This window comes from Hippocampus comes, unplaced genomic scaffold (assembly GCF_001891065.2).
Source record: "Hippocampus comes isolate QL1 unplaced genomic scaffold, H_comes_QL1_v1.1 scaffold315, whole genome shotgun sequence".
Lineage (NCBI taxonomy): Eukaryota > Metazoa > Chordata > Actinopteri > Syngnathiformes > Syngnathidae > Hippocampus > Hippocampus comes.
Window position 1 is genome coordinate 341,646 of NW_017805539.1, and position 12,775 is coordinate 354,420.

Below are 12,775 nucleotides of genomic sequence, written 5' to 3' on the forward strand. Positions count from 1 at the left end.
GGCTGGGGGAGTGGGGTGGGTTTTAAATGCTTTAAAAGACCCTAAGCATACCTATGGAGGGGGATACACTAGTTTTAATGTAGATTTTAAAGCATTTACACTTGGGGCTAACTTCACGCATCTTATTCTATTTCTATTCAGCATAACAGCGAAATGCTGCTTCACCATGTATGCGTTGAACTCTGCTTTGGGCTCCACTAGTTGACCCCAGTCTGCAGGCCTCACAGATTTTCTCTATTTATATTCAATTAAATTCAATGCAATTGTAAAATCTATGTTACCAATAACATCCAAATTTTTGCATTTGATTTTTTTTTTAATATTGTGAAATTTAGTTTAAACGGGGAAGTCAACCCCCAAATTTTCTTCGCAATATGTCCTATGGGCCTTCGCTAGTCTTAGCACGGAATTTGATTGGAGCAGCAAAATCCACCCGTTTTAGCCACGTCTGTTCGACCTCGCAGTTGCTCAGAGCTATCGATTATGCCCTTCCCCATACTTCACTTCATCTACTTGACCCTCATCACAAAAATATAGAACGGATTTGTTTCTAACTCCGGTGGACAGCGCTGAAGTAAGCAGTGGATGTGACAAACATGATGAGTCAATTTGAGAGTTTTGGCCCCGACTGTATTGCATTGTGACTGTAAACACAAAGGCTGGATTTCTTCCACTCAGTTACAACATATTGGCAAGCCTTACGTTGCGCAAGATTATCCAGCACTTGATGTCACAGGAATGATGCTAAATCTGTCAGCGCTGACTTTAGGTTGACAGCCAAGCGGCTAGTAAATCGGTAAGTGACGGACGCGATTCAACGTCTCCGCCAATCGTGCACTCGCCGGCTTTCCGGCGACTAAAAAAAACAACAACAATGTGCTGCACCCGGCCAGGTCGAGTTATGGAAGCTGCCACGTGGGCATCAATCCTCATCCTGTCAAGTGGTTGCACTCTTCCGTGGCAGTTTGTAAAATATGCAGGCTATTTATCTCCGTGTGTTTGCCTCGTAAATCAATCTGTTCTCCTAACTGTCATGAGAAAAGTCATCATATGAACTCGCTGTGATAAGATGTACCTTCTTGTGGTCTTCTTCTCCATCTCTTTGCGCATCATCGTCATGCAGTCAAAGGTGGGATACGACCAATTATGAACTGCCAGAAGTTCAAACATTTGAAACTTCAGATTCATGGATTCTTGTATCTGCGGTACAGCGTGTTCAGACTTTGCAAGGAAAGCCTTCAAAAAAAACAATCCTTGTTTTGTTCCACGTTGTCACACCCAGGCAAGAACGATTGGACAAACAAACCCACAAATGAGCACCCAAAACAACAACTCAACAAGGCAAAGGCGTCTCCTCGACTGACATCTAATTACGCATGTCGCGACACATTCTTAATTACTGTTATTCACCTATCACGCGAAGGACGCCGGCTCGTTCCAAACCAGGCCGCTTGTTGTCACTGTGTCCGTTTCACTGAGCCTACATCTCCGTTACCGCACTTCTGCGATTGGAATTCAGTTGGCACGAGGTGGCGTCAGCAAATCCCCGAGCAGCACCATGATGCTCATCTGCCCGTCACCAAGGGTTCAGGTTTCAGCTTCTGACCGGGCCATTAACGGAGAAATCAGAAGCTGTTTCTTTAATGGGCTTTATTATCGCAGCAATTACCGTCGACGACGTGTCAGACGACCTCTTCCAGGAACATCAGGAGGGATGTCACTGATGAGAATGTAATATTAGTCACTCGGCCTCTTTTAGCATCGATGGCAGGCCGTTTACCGATCCGCTGGCTTCTTATTTTTAACTGCAATTACATTGTCTCCAACGTTGATCGAGTGCAACCTCTAAACTTGAACACGACACATTCCGAGGCTTTCGTCGACGTCCAAGTTGTTCCCATTGGGTGTAATGTGAAGAGAATTTGTTCCAGCCTGCACAACTGCACAAAGCAAAGTAAAAATGAAAGTTCTTAATTGTTGTGCAATGAAGTTTATCATGATATTTAAAAATAATAATAATAATCAAATGATCCTAAAATTAAAAAAAAAAAATTGAATTAATTAATAACTGTACCGTATTTTCCACACTAAAAGGCGCACAGGATTATGAGGCATACCTTCAATGAATGGCCTATTTTGTCTTTTTTTTCATATATTGGACGCACCGTATTATAAGACGCAATCTACAATGCATCCACTAGATGGAGCTACGCTCAAGGAAATGCAAACAGAACGATCAGATGTCAGTAAAACGTACTGAATAAAGCAGCGACACAGTTCACTTAACCAACAGCAAGTTATACCATTGACTTGTTAATGTTGAACTCACTTGCCGCTGCTCTATTTCCGTGTTCAACCGCGTAACCGATCGCCTTAAGTTTGAGCTCTGCGTTGTCAGCATATCTCTAGCAAGGAGCCATTTTGGGGGTCATCATATTACCGTAATAACCATACACAAGACACATCGGATTTTAAGGCGCGCTGTGAGCTTTTAATAAAATGGAAGGCTTTTAGGTGCGCCTTTTAGTGCAGAAAATTTGGTAATAATAAGCCAACGTGTGCTGAAATGTATTCGGCGATGGGCTGGCGAAACGCCTGTTCGGGGAAACTCCCGAAATTCCCGATGGCCACCATGCAATGGCTATTTGAGCACAAATATTGCATCAACACATGTAGACAGACAATATAATAACACGCACAGGCATAAATGAATCCAAAATGAAGAATGACAGATATTACTGCAGCTGAGTCAATTTTCAATATGAGTAATTAGCGTCGTTCAATGTGGTTTTTGTAAGTAATAATGCTGGAGCGGGGGGGCGGGGGGGAATGATGCTCAGGGCTATGTGTGTTGAGGTTGAAATGATGATGAACAGGATGTCACCATGAACTGAATCGCTGAGTTCATCAAATTGCCTAACTCGCAAGCATCACAAGTGATAGCTGCTGTCTGGAATTGTTCTGACTGACATTTGAAATGACAGAAGTCAGTGAGCTTGAAGAAGATTTCTGGCCCGTGTTGGGACTTGAATTTTCACTCGCACCACCCAATTGGGATTGTTTTCCCCAGACAATCAAACTATTATATCAATATTTATGTGGTTTGGCAAGGCCTTACAGATAGCAAAAGTTCAGCGCTGTTAAGTTTACCACGCACTCGTCTTACATTTCTATTCAGACGGTGGAGTGTGTTGTGCTAACTCACTAAAATGCCGGAGGACACCTTTTTCCCCCCAAACTGGATATGACCTCAAACAAGATTTGTGCAGTCAAAACAGCTTTTCATCACTTTTCGTAGCCCTGCTGGATCCAATTACATAATATCGCACAGGTTGAGCATTTGCAGTCCGCTCTTCCAATTTAATGTCTTGTAAAATAATACCCGCTATAAAAGACGAGACTCCAGGTAAATACAAATAAAAGCCGTTGCTACTAAACACTGACCAATTAAATCCAACTGTATCAAAAACTGATTTATCGACACAATGCTAACTTTTGATAGATACTATTATGATGCTGTTTTGGTTAGCGACAGACTGCAAATGGCCCCAGTAGTTAACTCTTTACATTACAGTGACTTTTTTCACCATCTAGTCCATGTTTTAGTGCACAGGTCTCAAACTCAAGGCCCGGGGGCCAGATGTGGCCCTCCACATCATTTTAAGTGGCCTGCAAAAGCAAATCAAAGAGGACACCTTCCATGATACTTGCTAAAATGTGTGCCTAAAACGTCAAATTTTCAGATGTAATAAATCAGTGACATATTGTCAGCATTTTCTTATCACCGGTACCAAACCCCTCATTACAGTTACTTAAACAATCGTTGAATAAAACGTTATTCTTGACTTCTTCATGTAGTTTCAGTCATTACGGCCCTCCACGGTATATATATAATGTGGCCCACGACAAAAATGAGTGTGATACCCCTGTTTTAGTGGTTTAAAATGATAATAAGTCTACTTTTTAGAATGATGATAAACATTTTGCCAACATACGCCTATGTCATTCTGGTCTATGCTCTATTGCATTAAAATCAACTTATACATTATTATATACATGATACATTACACATTACATTTGTTCCGAAAAAAATATAAATGCAAGACTCGTGCTAATGTAAGTTAAATGCCCTGTAGACCTGATTAAAGAACAAAGCCAGCTCAAGTACGGCCCGCAGGCCATTTGGCCACACCTCCTTTAATCTGATCTCCTGGGCTGCAGCGAGTTCATCAGTTCGCAACAGTGGGAGACAGCAGTCCGTGTTTAAAAAGCAGGTGTCGGCCTGTCATTACATTAGTCTGCTGTCTGTCTGAACCGCCGGGCAGCTGCCAGACAATATCGGCCTTTTTTTTTTTTTTTTTTTTTTTTTTTGGAGCACTATTATACATGAATAACAAATTGTCTGCTCCCCCGTCTTATTAGTCGGCTGGGTCAGAAGGTGTGCCTGACCGCACGTCATGAAGTACGGCGAGACCAAACTTGGTGTGCAGCACTATTTCTTTGACTTCACCAGATGTATGTTTTTTAGTGTGTGTGTCTGCCAGGGAGTGTGTCACTGCAGAACAATAGAAGCACTATAAAAACAGCTTACACACGCTGCATGTGTCATTTCAGCCGCCTGTCTGCTATATGTCTAAACATGACTGGACAATTTATTGGGTACGCCTAAGCATTCTAATGAGATGTAATTCAAATAACACTGCCTTTACAAAATTGGTAATGCCCTTTTTTTGATTGCTTCTGTTCGAGTGGTATTTGTTTCACGATACATTTATTCTGCTGGAAGTTTGCAGTGGTGTCTGCTTTATAGTTTGGAATATTTTGCGAGTACGGCCATGTGACAAATAAAATGACCAAAATAATTGAAACAAAGCATTTTTCCGGACCAGACTGCAATCCATGCATGGAAATATATATAGATATTTAGTTTTTTACATTTTTAGTGATATTTTTTATTAAATACCCATAAATCCAACCTATTTAACCTGAGAAAATGATTAAGAGTACATCTCAAGACTTTTTCTTTCACCTTTGTTAATTTTTCATGTTTTTAAATCCTTTTCATGACATGAATTTTAATGATAAAACAGTATATTTTTTTTCATTTTATTCACAGCAAAACATTGTGCTCCTTCATTGATTATTCAAGGAAATCACACAGTCATGCTACCTCAGACCAAGGTCTCAATGACAATATTTTTTTCCCCCAAACGTCATACATATAAATTGTGGGTGGGTTGCATGCTTTGGACCTTTTTCTTTTAGTAGTTCATCTGATTTTTTTTTTTTTTTTTTTTTTTTTTTTTTTGGAGGAGGCGGGAGGGGTGGGCTCGGGGGTTGGATCAGTGGCTGCTGTGGGCCCCTTATGTCCCGCAGGCCCTAAAAGCCCATCCCTGCTTTTACCTGTATCAACTCTTTGATTGTTCTGTATACTAAAAGCAAAAGAAGACTGTTTGTACATGTTTTCACATTCCAGTTCCAACAGCGAGATATACATCACATCACGAGTCACTCTGCCTCATCTTATCTTCGTAAAGGCAGATTATTATTTTTTTTTTGGAGACAGAAAGAGCAGGGACGGAAAAGGAAAGATAGGAGGTGACACAAAGGGTCAGGAAGGCAAATCAACCTGACCTGGAAGTTTTGCTAGAACCACTCTAACAGGAATTTGAGTGCAAACCATTTTTGCAATGTGTTTTTCTTTTTTAAATACAGAAAATAGCACTCCACAATCGTCCACATTACAAAAACATACAGTAATAACATAAATAAGAATGTAACGATGAAACAGGTGATTGAACGGGTGATAAATTTATTGCAGCTCCTTCTGTTGTGCATGGCTTGGCGACCAGGGGCAACATAATACGAGGAATATAGCTAATAAGAGTATGGTCACTTAGACACAAACAAAGTATTTGACTCAGCAGACTTTTTTTCAGAGGATAAAGAATATATGCCTGTGATTATTATTATTATTATTATTATTATTATTATTATTATTATATTGTCTGTCTGCATGTGTTGCTGCACTGTTTGTGTTCAAATATCCATTGTTTAATTAAAGGGGACGTCAAGTCAAAGATTTTCCTAACAATATGTTCGATGCACCCCCACTAGTCTAAACACGGCTTTGATGTTTCCCATGAATGTGTTGGCATTCAGCATGCGGACTCAAAATAGATAAATAGATCTATTATACATCCATTTTTAACAAGCTCAAATGTAACTCCAGTTTTTTTTTCCCTCTTCTCTCACTTAGATGAATTCAACCCTTCTGTTCCCAAGCTGGAGAAGAGCGTGAGCGGTAGCAGCCCGTCCCGGGACCGCCTTCTGCTCACCGTCACCACGCTGCTGCTGGCCGTGCTCTTCGTCTCCTAGCAACGGCCATCGCTTCAGCATCACCATGCCCACGAGCCTTCGGAGGGTGGACGGTCCAGCGGTGGGCGGGACAGTGAAGATGCAGTCTGTGTATGTGTGTCGTTTGTGTGTGTGAGTGCGTGTGTATGTGTGTCTGTCCAAATGTGTGTGTGTGTGTGTGTGTGTGTGTGTGTGTGTGTGTGTGTGTGTGTGTGTGTGTGTGTGTGTGTGTGGGTGGGTGGTTGTTAGTTCATGCACGCCACACAAAGCATTTATAAAAGTGGCAACATCAGACTGAAATTATTAAATAATTATAAAAAGGCAACAAAAAAAAAATCACACAAATCCACCCACTCATACGATCGGCTGGTTCACTTCCTGTTGGTGCATTGCCATAGTTTCACGCAACGGGGCAACTGAACTGAATCGAATGGATTTTTCCTGGGATACAATGGGAACAGTGTGGAGAGTTAAGGGACATTTTTTTTTCTTCCCAAGCAGAAGATGCTTCATGAACATATCCTGGGACTGTTTTTATTTTTCGTCATCTCTACAAGCAGTCAAGCAGTGCGAGGGGAACATTCGTAAAAAGCATTTAAAGGTCCGAGGTTAAAGCACACGTGCGCACAGTCGCGGCAGAGCATCCCCGCATTTGAGCACTCAGCAATACCGAGGAGGGATGAAGGAGTGCGTTGGCGTCGCTGTGCTCGACCACAATCTGTCTTGCGTGTATGCGCGGGTGTGTAAGCAAATGTTAACATCCCACCAAATACATTCACACACTTAACACTTCATTCAAATGATTGAAAAAACAAAACAAAACAAAACAAACTTCAACATGAAAGTGGGGAGGTTGTGTCTAGCCAAAAGTCAACCACTACTACTACTATAGCGGGCCGCCGACCAAGGAGAGCGTTGCCATGGCAACTAGCACCTTATTTCACCATGGTTACCACTCCCCTGCCAGACAACCATTCTGAACTCTATTTGGGACACCCTGACGAACTCTTTTGCTCTCCCCTTCACAAACCAGAGGCATGTGAGGCGTTCAGGTGTGCGTGTAAATGTCAAGACCGGACCGCGAATGAACATTTAAATGTTTTGAAATGTAATGAAAGTGTTTGAGTTTTTTTTTCTACAAACTTGAAACTCAGTGTCCTTCAGTGTAGCTTTGGTTTGATTTTTTTTTTTTTTAATTAGGGTTTCTGTGACATGTCTTTGTTAATAGTGATGAGATACGATGGAGCCATATGTCAACTTGGGCTGCATGCAGACTGGTGATCGAACCTTGAGATTGTTTGTGTTTTGCAGAAATTTCATTTCGATCCGATTGTTCGATTTAAAATGAAGCTTGAAGCATCTTCTCACATGTTGCTGCATGTGGTAATATAGTGGAACCTCTGAAGTTGAACGCAGTGTATCTGTTACCGTTTTGTTTGCCGTCAGAAGCAACCAGAAGAAATCATAGAAAACGAATTTAAGAATGTTGACACTATCTGAATGTAGTCATCATTTTCATGGAACTAAGGAAACATCGCTGAAGGGTTCAAACTGTCCTTGAATTTGCCACAAGTACTTCAGAGGTATCGCTGTATTCTCTCTGACAGTTTTATTGAAACACGACATGATTGAAGGCTTTTTTTATGAATATGATCGCATTGTCGTCTGCTTTTCAGAAAATGTGGCCTTTGCAATCACATTTGGATGATACTACACACACACACACACACACACAGACACACACATTGGTATTTATATAGCGCATTCACGACAGCTGCAGCTGGAACAAATCGCTTGACAGAACCTTTAACAAAAGAATAATACAACAGAACACATAATATCAACTATGGAAAAAGTGATGATATTTCAACCTATCAGGAGCGATATTTGGTATATCATAATTGTAGCAATATACAAACCAGTACAAAACACGCACATATTTGTACACAACTTTTTTTATTTTAATTCTCAAGAGCGACTGTGTTGTTCTGACCATATTAAAATACAACCTATAGGGAGTCTGTAGTCTCACAGCACCATTGCAGTGTGCGATCCAGCCCAAGTGTATATATGGCTATGAGTGTGTGTGGGGGGGGGGGGGGGGGGGGGGGGGGGGTGTCAATCCTTCTTGCACTTAAGAATTAGGACACAAAAGAACGTACGTGTGCGTGCGAGCGTGTGAAAGTTTACGTGACGTCATCTGGCGGCGCAACAGAAGCATTTATTAGAGTTGGAAACAACAGTTACAATCATGTTTACCTTTCGACTGGAATGACTTTAAATGTAAACTGAACAAGCAAACAAACAAAGCATAACAACAGAGGTTCTAACCACGAGCGTGACAACAAAATAATACAAATCCTACTTTTAACAAGATGCGCTTCCGCCTCTTTTATTTGTCTCCACAAACACATCAACACAATTTGGTTTTGGCTTTGAGGATGTGACAAAATGGGCTGGTAATCCAATCCAGGGAGGAGGACAGCTGGAGATGTTGCAGCAGAACGTGTGCGTGCTGTGTCGATAATGTTGTCAGATTGGATTTTTGTTCCATATCAAAATTGACGCTCTCCCATGCCAGTAATGACTTTACGCGCTCCGATTACACCACGGATAAGAGCTTCTGTCACCTGCTCGCCACGTGAATGATTGCAGGTGGAGGAGTCGCTTGTGGGAGTGTTGCCATGTTTGTGCAGCAAGTTGAATGTAAGTACTGTACAGTAAAGTGGGTTTTACTTAAACACTGGTAGCTTATTTTACTGTTAATGGGGATGGCATCCGCTTGAACAAATAAACATCTCCTTTAAAAAACAAACGACAACAAAAACAAACCACTCGGGGTTGTCTGCTTTGCTCCAGGTTTGCAAGTGTAAAACGGGTGCAAAGTTGATGCTCTGCTAGCTGAGATTGAATCTGCCAAACGTGCTTTGGCAGAAAAGGTAAGCAATGCAAAAGCAATCTGTCATGGAGTATTTCTGTTCGTTTGTCAACCATGTTGTGTGCTATGCATGTGAAGCCTGGTTCCTACTCCTGGCACGAGCCAGCTAAGCTAACGAAGCTAGCTATGGATACGTTTGGTTGCACTTGCAAAAGTGACATGCGCTTTGTGGCATGAAGAATTTTTTTATTCCGTTTCTAAAAGTAAAAAAAAACTGTTGAATCCATGTTCTAGATAAAGCTTTGCGGTCATCCACAGAGTTGTTTCAATCCCCTTTTGTCTGCTCCTAGGTAAACAATGTAGGCCTTGTTGTCGGCTAGGTATGTTAATAGACAGAATCGGGTTAATTTGTTTTAACGAGAACCGTAATTGGTTCGTATCAGCAGTACATTTTTCAGCCTCATTCGATGTAATTAGGTGAGGGTTTCAAATTTGGAGAATTTATAGAGAAACATAAGATGCGGTGGTAAAGACAGACGCGATGTCTATATTTTAGCCGTAGCTCGTAGCATGGTAGGAAATATTACCGGTAAATGGTGAAATGAGACTTTGTCTCTCCCACCTGTATTCTTGCACCAAACGCCACACAGTAATTCACACTTTTTTGATGTTGGCCGTAAAAATTCTCTTCTCAAGCACCGGAGCAAAACAAAGCGTTAATTTCATACATGGAAGCCGCAGCCACATTCAGAAGTGTTTGTCTTTAAAAAGTATTTATCGCTTTTTAGATCGCTTTTCTGGAACAATGTTGCTTTTCAATAGTGCTGTCCTCAACCAGCCACGATTGTGTCAATTTGATGTAGTGGATGTGAACGTTGAGTTCTGCTTCAATCTACACTGCATTATTGATTGGAAGCAAGGAAGAAAAAAACGACAGACGAATACTGCTGATGTTATGTAGTTAGTTGTAACGATTTTCTGTCAACCGTAGAACAGACTAGCTCAAATTTTACACAAGTAGTTTGTACAAATGAAGTCCTCCTCTTTTAGAGTAGCCGTACTCTCTTCAGCCCGCAGCTCCGTGGTCATAATTGAATAGAATTTTGTCCAGGTTATATAACATTTTGGGTGACCATCAGTGATTGTTCCATTAGAATGACTGATGATAAATGGTCCAAACATGATATAGTTCTCAACATTTTGGATGATGACTAAATTTTCATCAGAGCACCCATATGCAAGCGAAGTAGCGGGACAGATGATAAACAGGATGACTCAGGCACCTTCTCGGGCTCTTTGAGTAATGAACCTTGAGAGAAAATCGCAGTGTCAGACATGATGTGAGTCATATCATGTAGACCCATTGCCTTTATTTCAGGTAAGGTTTTACAGAAAAAAAAAATCAGTAAAGCGCCTCAAGGAGAGACGGTGTAGTAGATGACTAATGGCTAATAAGTGTTTTTTTAAGAGGGCGGAAAAAAAGGCATTGAGGCGTTTGATTTAATCTAACGTGATAATGTTCAGGCTTTGCAATGCTTTTGCCTTTTAGTTTCACTTTTATATTCCTTTATGTTCATTTACAGCGTTCATCATTTCCTCTTTGGCCTCATGTGTGTCAAGAGTCAAGTCAGAACCTTTTCATTGAGAAACATAATGAGCTGATCACTTTCAAATAAGCTTTGTGATGTTTATTTCACTATCGAGGTGGGCAACCGACAACCCACCCGGGCATTTGATCCTGCAGTAAAACCCAGGCCCAAATATGTTTCACCCAGAAATGCCCATATTATGTCATGTTTAGATCTGGGATGATTTAATTTGAATTAATTAATTTCAATGTGAAACTATCACAGACACCAGAAGAAGAAAAAATAATTGGAGGGGGGAGTCATTAACTCAACATTTCCTGGCAACAAACTTTATTACAACTGCAGCGGTTGTGGAAGCACTATATCAATAAAGCTGTATTGTATTGTAGTCCCTTTAGCGTAGCGCCATCCAGTGGATGCATAACGCAACCTCAGCCACTATTGTAGCTTCTATTCTACGCGTCTTATAATGAGACCCTATATATGAAAACCATTTTACAATCGGCTATTCATTGAAGGTGCGCCTTATACTCCAAAGCGTCTTATACTGCATAAAATACGGCATTGAAAACGGCTTGCTGTCTTTGACAATGCGATGTTAAAGATTGCACAAACATGCCGTTTTACGGGTTGACTGAAAAGTGATTTTGATGGTACGTGCATTGCCGGCAGACAAAAACAAAAAACATCCTGCTCGTGTTTTGCTCAAGCCTTCACCCAGCACCTTCCCCTTTCTCCTTCCAGTCACCCCATGACTCTCTTATCCAGTCACAAATCACACTCAAGATACCTTCACTGCCTCACCGTCTGAGTTGATAGCAAGAATCCCGTGAAATGATTTTTGCCTCTTTCAGGCTGGTTTGCACTTTTTTTTCAGCATACGTCTGTGTGTCTCATCCGCTGTCTGAATGAAGAATCGTCTGCGAGGCTATTGTTCATAAAGTGTTGGAGGGCCGCTCGGAATATTCGTGTGACGGCATGTTTGAAAGGAATTAAAGTGTTTTAATGGCCTCTGGGCGAAGGGCAGAGTAGGCCTAATCCCTGGACTGGTCACCAGCTAATTACTGGGCACAGAGAAACAACCGTTCACACGATGGACAATTTACTTTTCATTGATCCTAAACCTGCATCTTAATGTTTCTAAAACTAACTATAATGTTAATTACATTAATTTTGTCTTGTGTATACATACGCATACAAGTAGCAAATGTTCGTGTTTGGTCGATATGGTATTCCCAACAAGCAGTCTCACCTTTAAATTTTTTTATTGATTGACATTTTTGCACCATAAAATCTATTAAAAAAAACTACTAGCAATACAAAGACTAATAAAATATAAACTAATATGAAGCGTTAAAAACTAGTTGAAACTATTTCAATTTAAAAAACAAAAGTCAAATCAAAATGAAAAACTAACTATAATGCAAAAATCCGAAGCGATTATAACCCCGAACCTTTGAAATATGGGAGGAAGCTGGAGTACTTGGAGAAAATATAATATAAATAAATATAAAAATAATAATAATTAAAAAAAAAAAAAAAGAAAAACCCAGGCAAGCCTGGATTATGCTACAAGGCTAACGATTTTTCGCCGGACAAAAAGCCTTAAATTGAGATTTTTGAAGAAAAACGTCATCATAGTAAAATAAGGTTGTATTTTGGACCAGAAAAACTATTTTAGAAGAATGAAGTTTCACTTTTTGTGACAAGTGTTAGTACTTTGTTTTTGTTTTTTCGAAAAAGTCCAAATTTTATGAGACTACAGACATTTATTTTTCGAGTAAAAATGTTTTTTGTGTAACTTTGACATACACACACACGCACACAAACCGATTAAAGTCTTATTGCAGACAATAAGAAGTCAAAGGTTTTTGATTTATGAGCTTTCAGTGGCGCAAGAAAAGATGCTGATTTTATTCACGCGCGCACACACACACACACACACACACAC

The 12,775-nt window shown here is 40.5% G+C and overlaps 1 protein-coding gene across 1 annotated transcript in view; it reads left to right on the forward strand.

Moving 5' to 3' along the window:
• efna3b (ephrin-A3b) overlaps positions 1-8,733 on the forward strand; it is a 78,197-nt gene extending 69,464 nt beyond the window's left edge. Inside the window, exon 6 of the mRNA XM_019878727.1 lies at positions 6,260-8,733. Within this exon, the coding sequence (XP_019734286.1) occupies positions 6,260-6,378 (119 nt within the window). The 3' untranslated portion in view covers positions 6,379-8,733. The remainder of the gene's footprint in view (positions 1-6,259) is intronic.
• Positions 8,734-12,775: the final 4,042 nt, after the last annotated feature.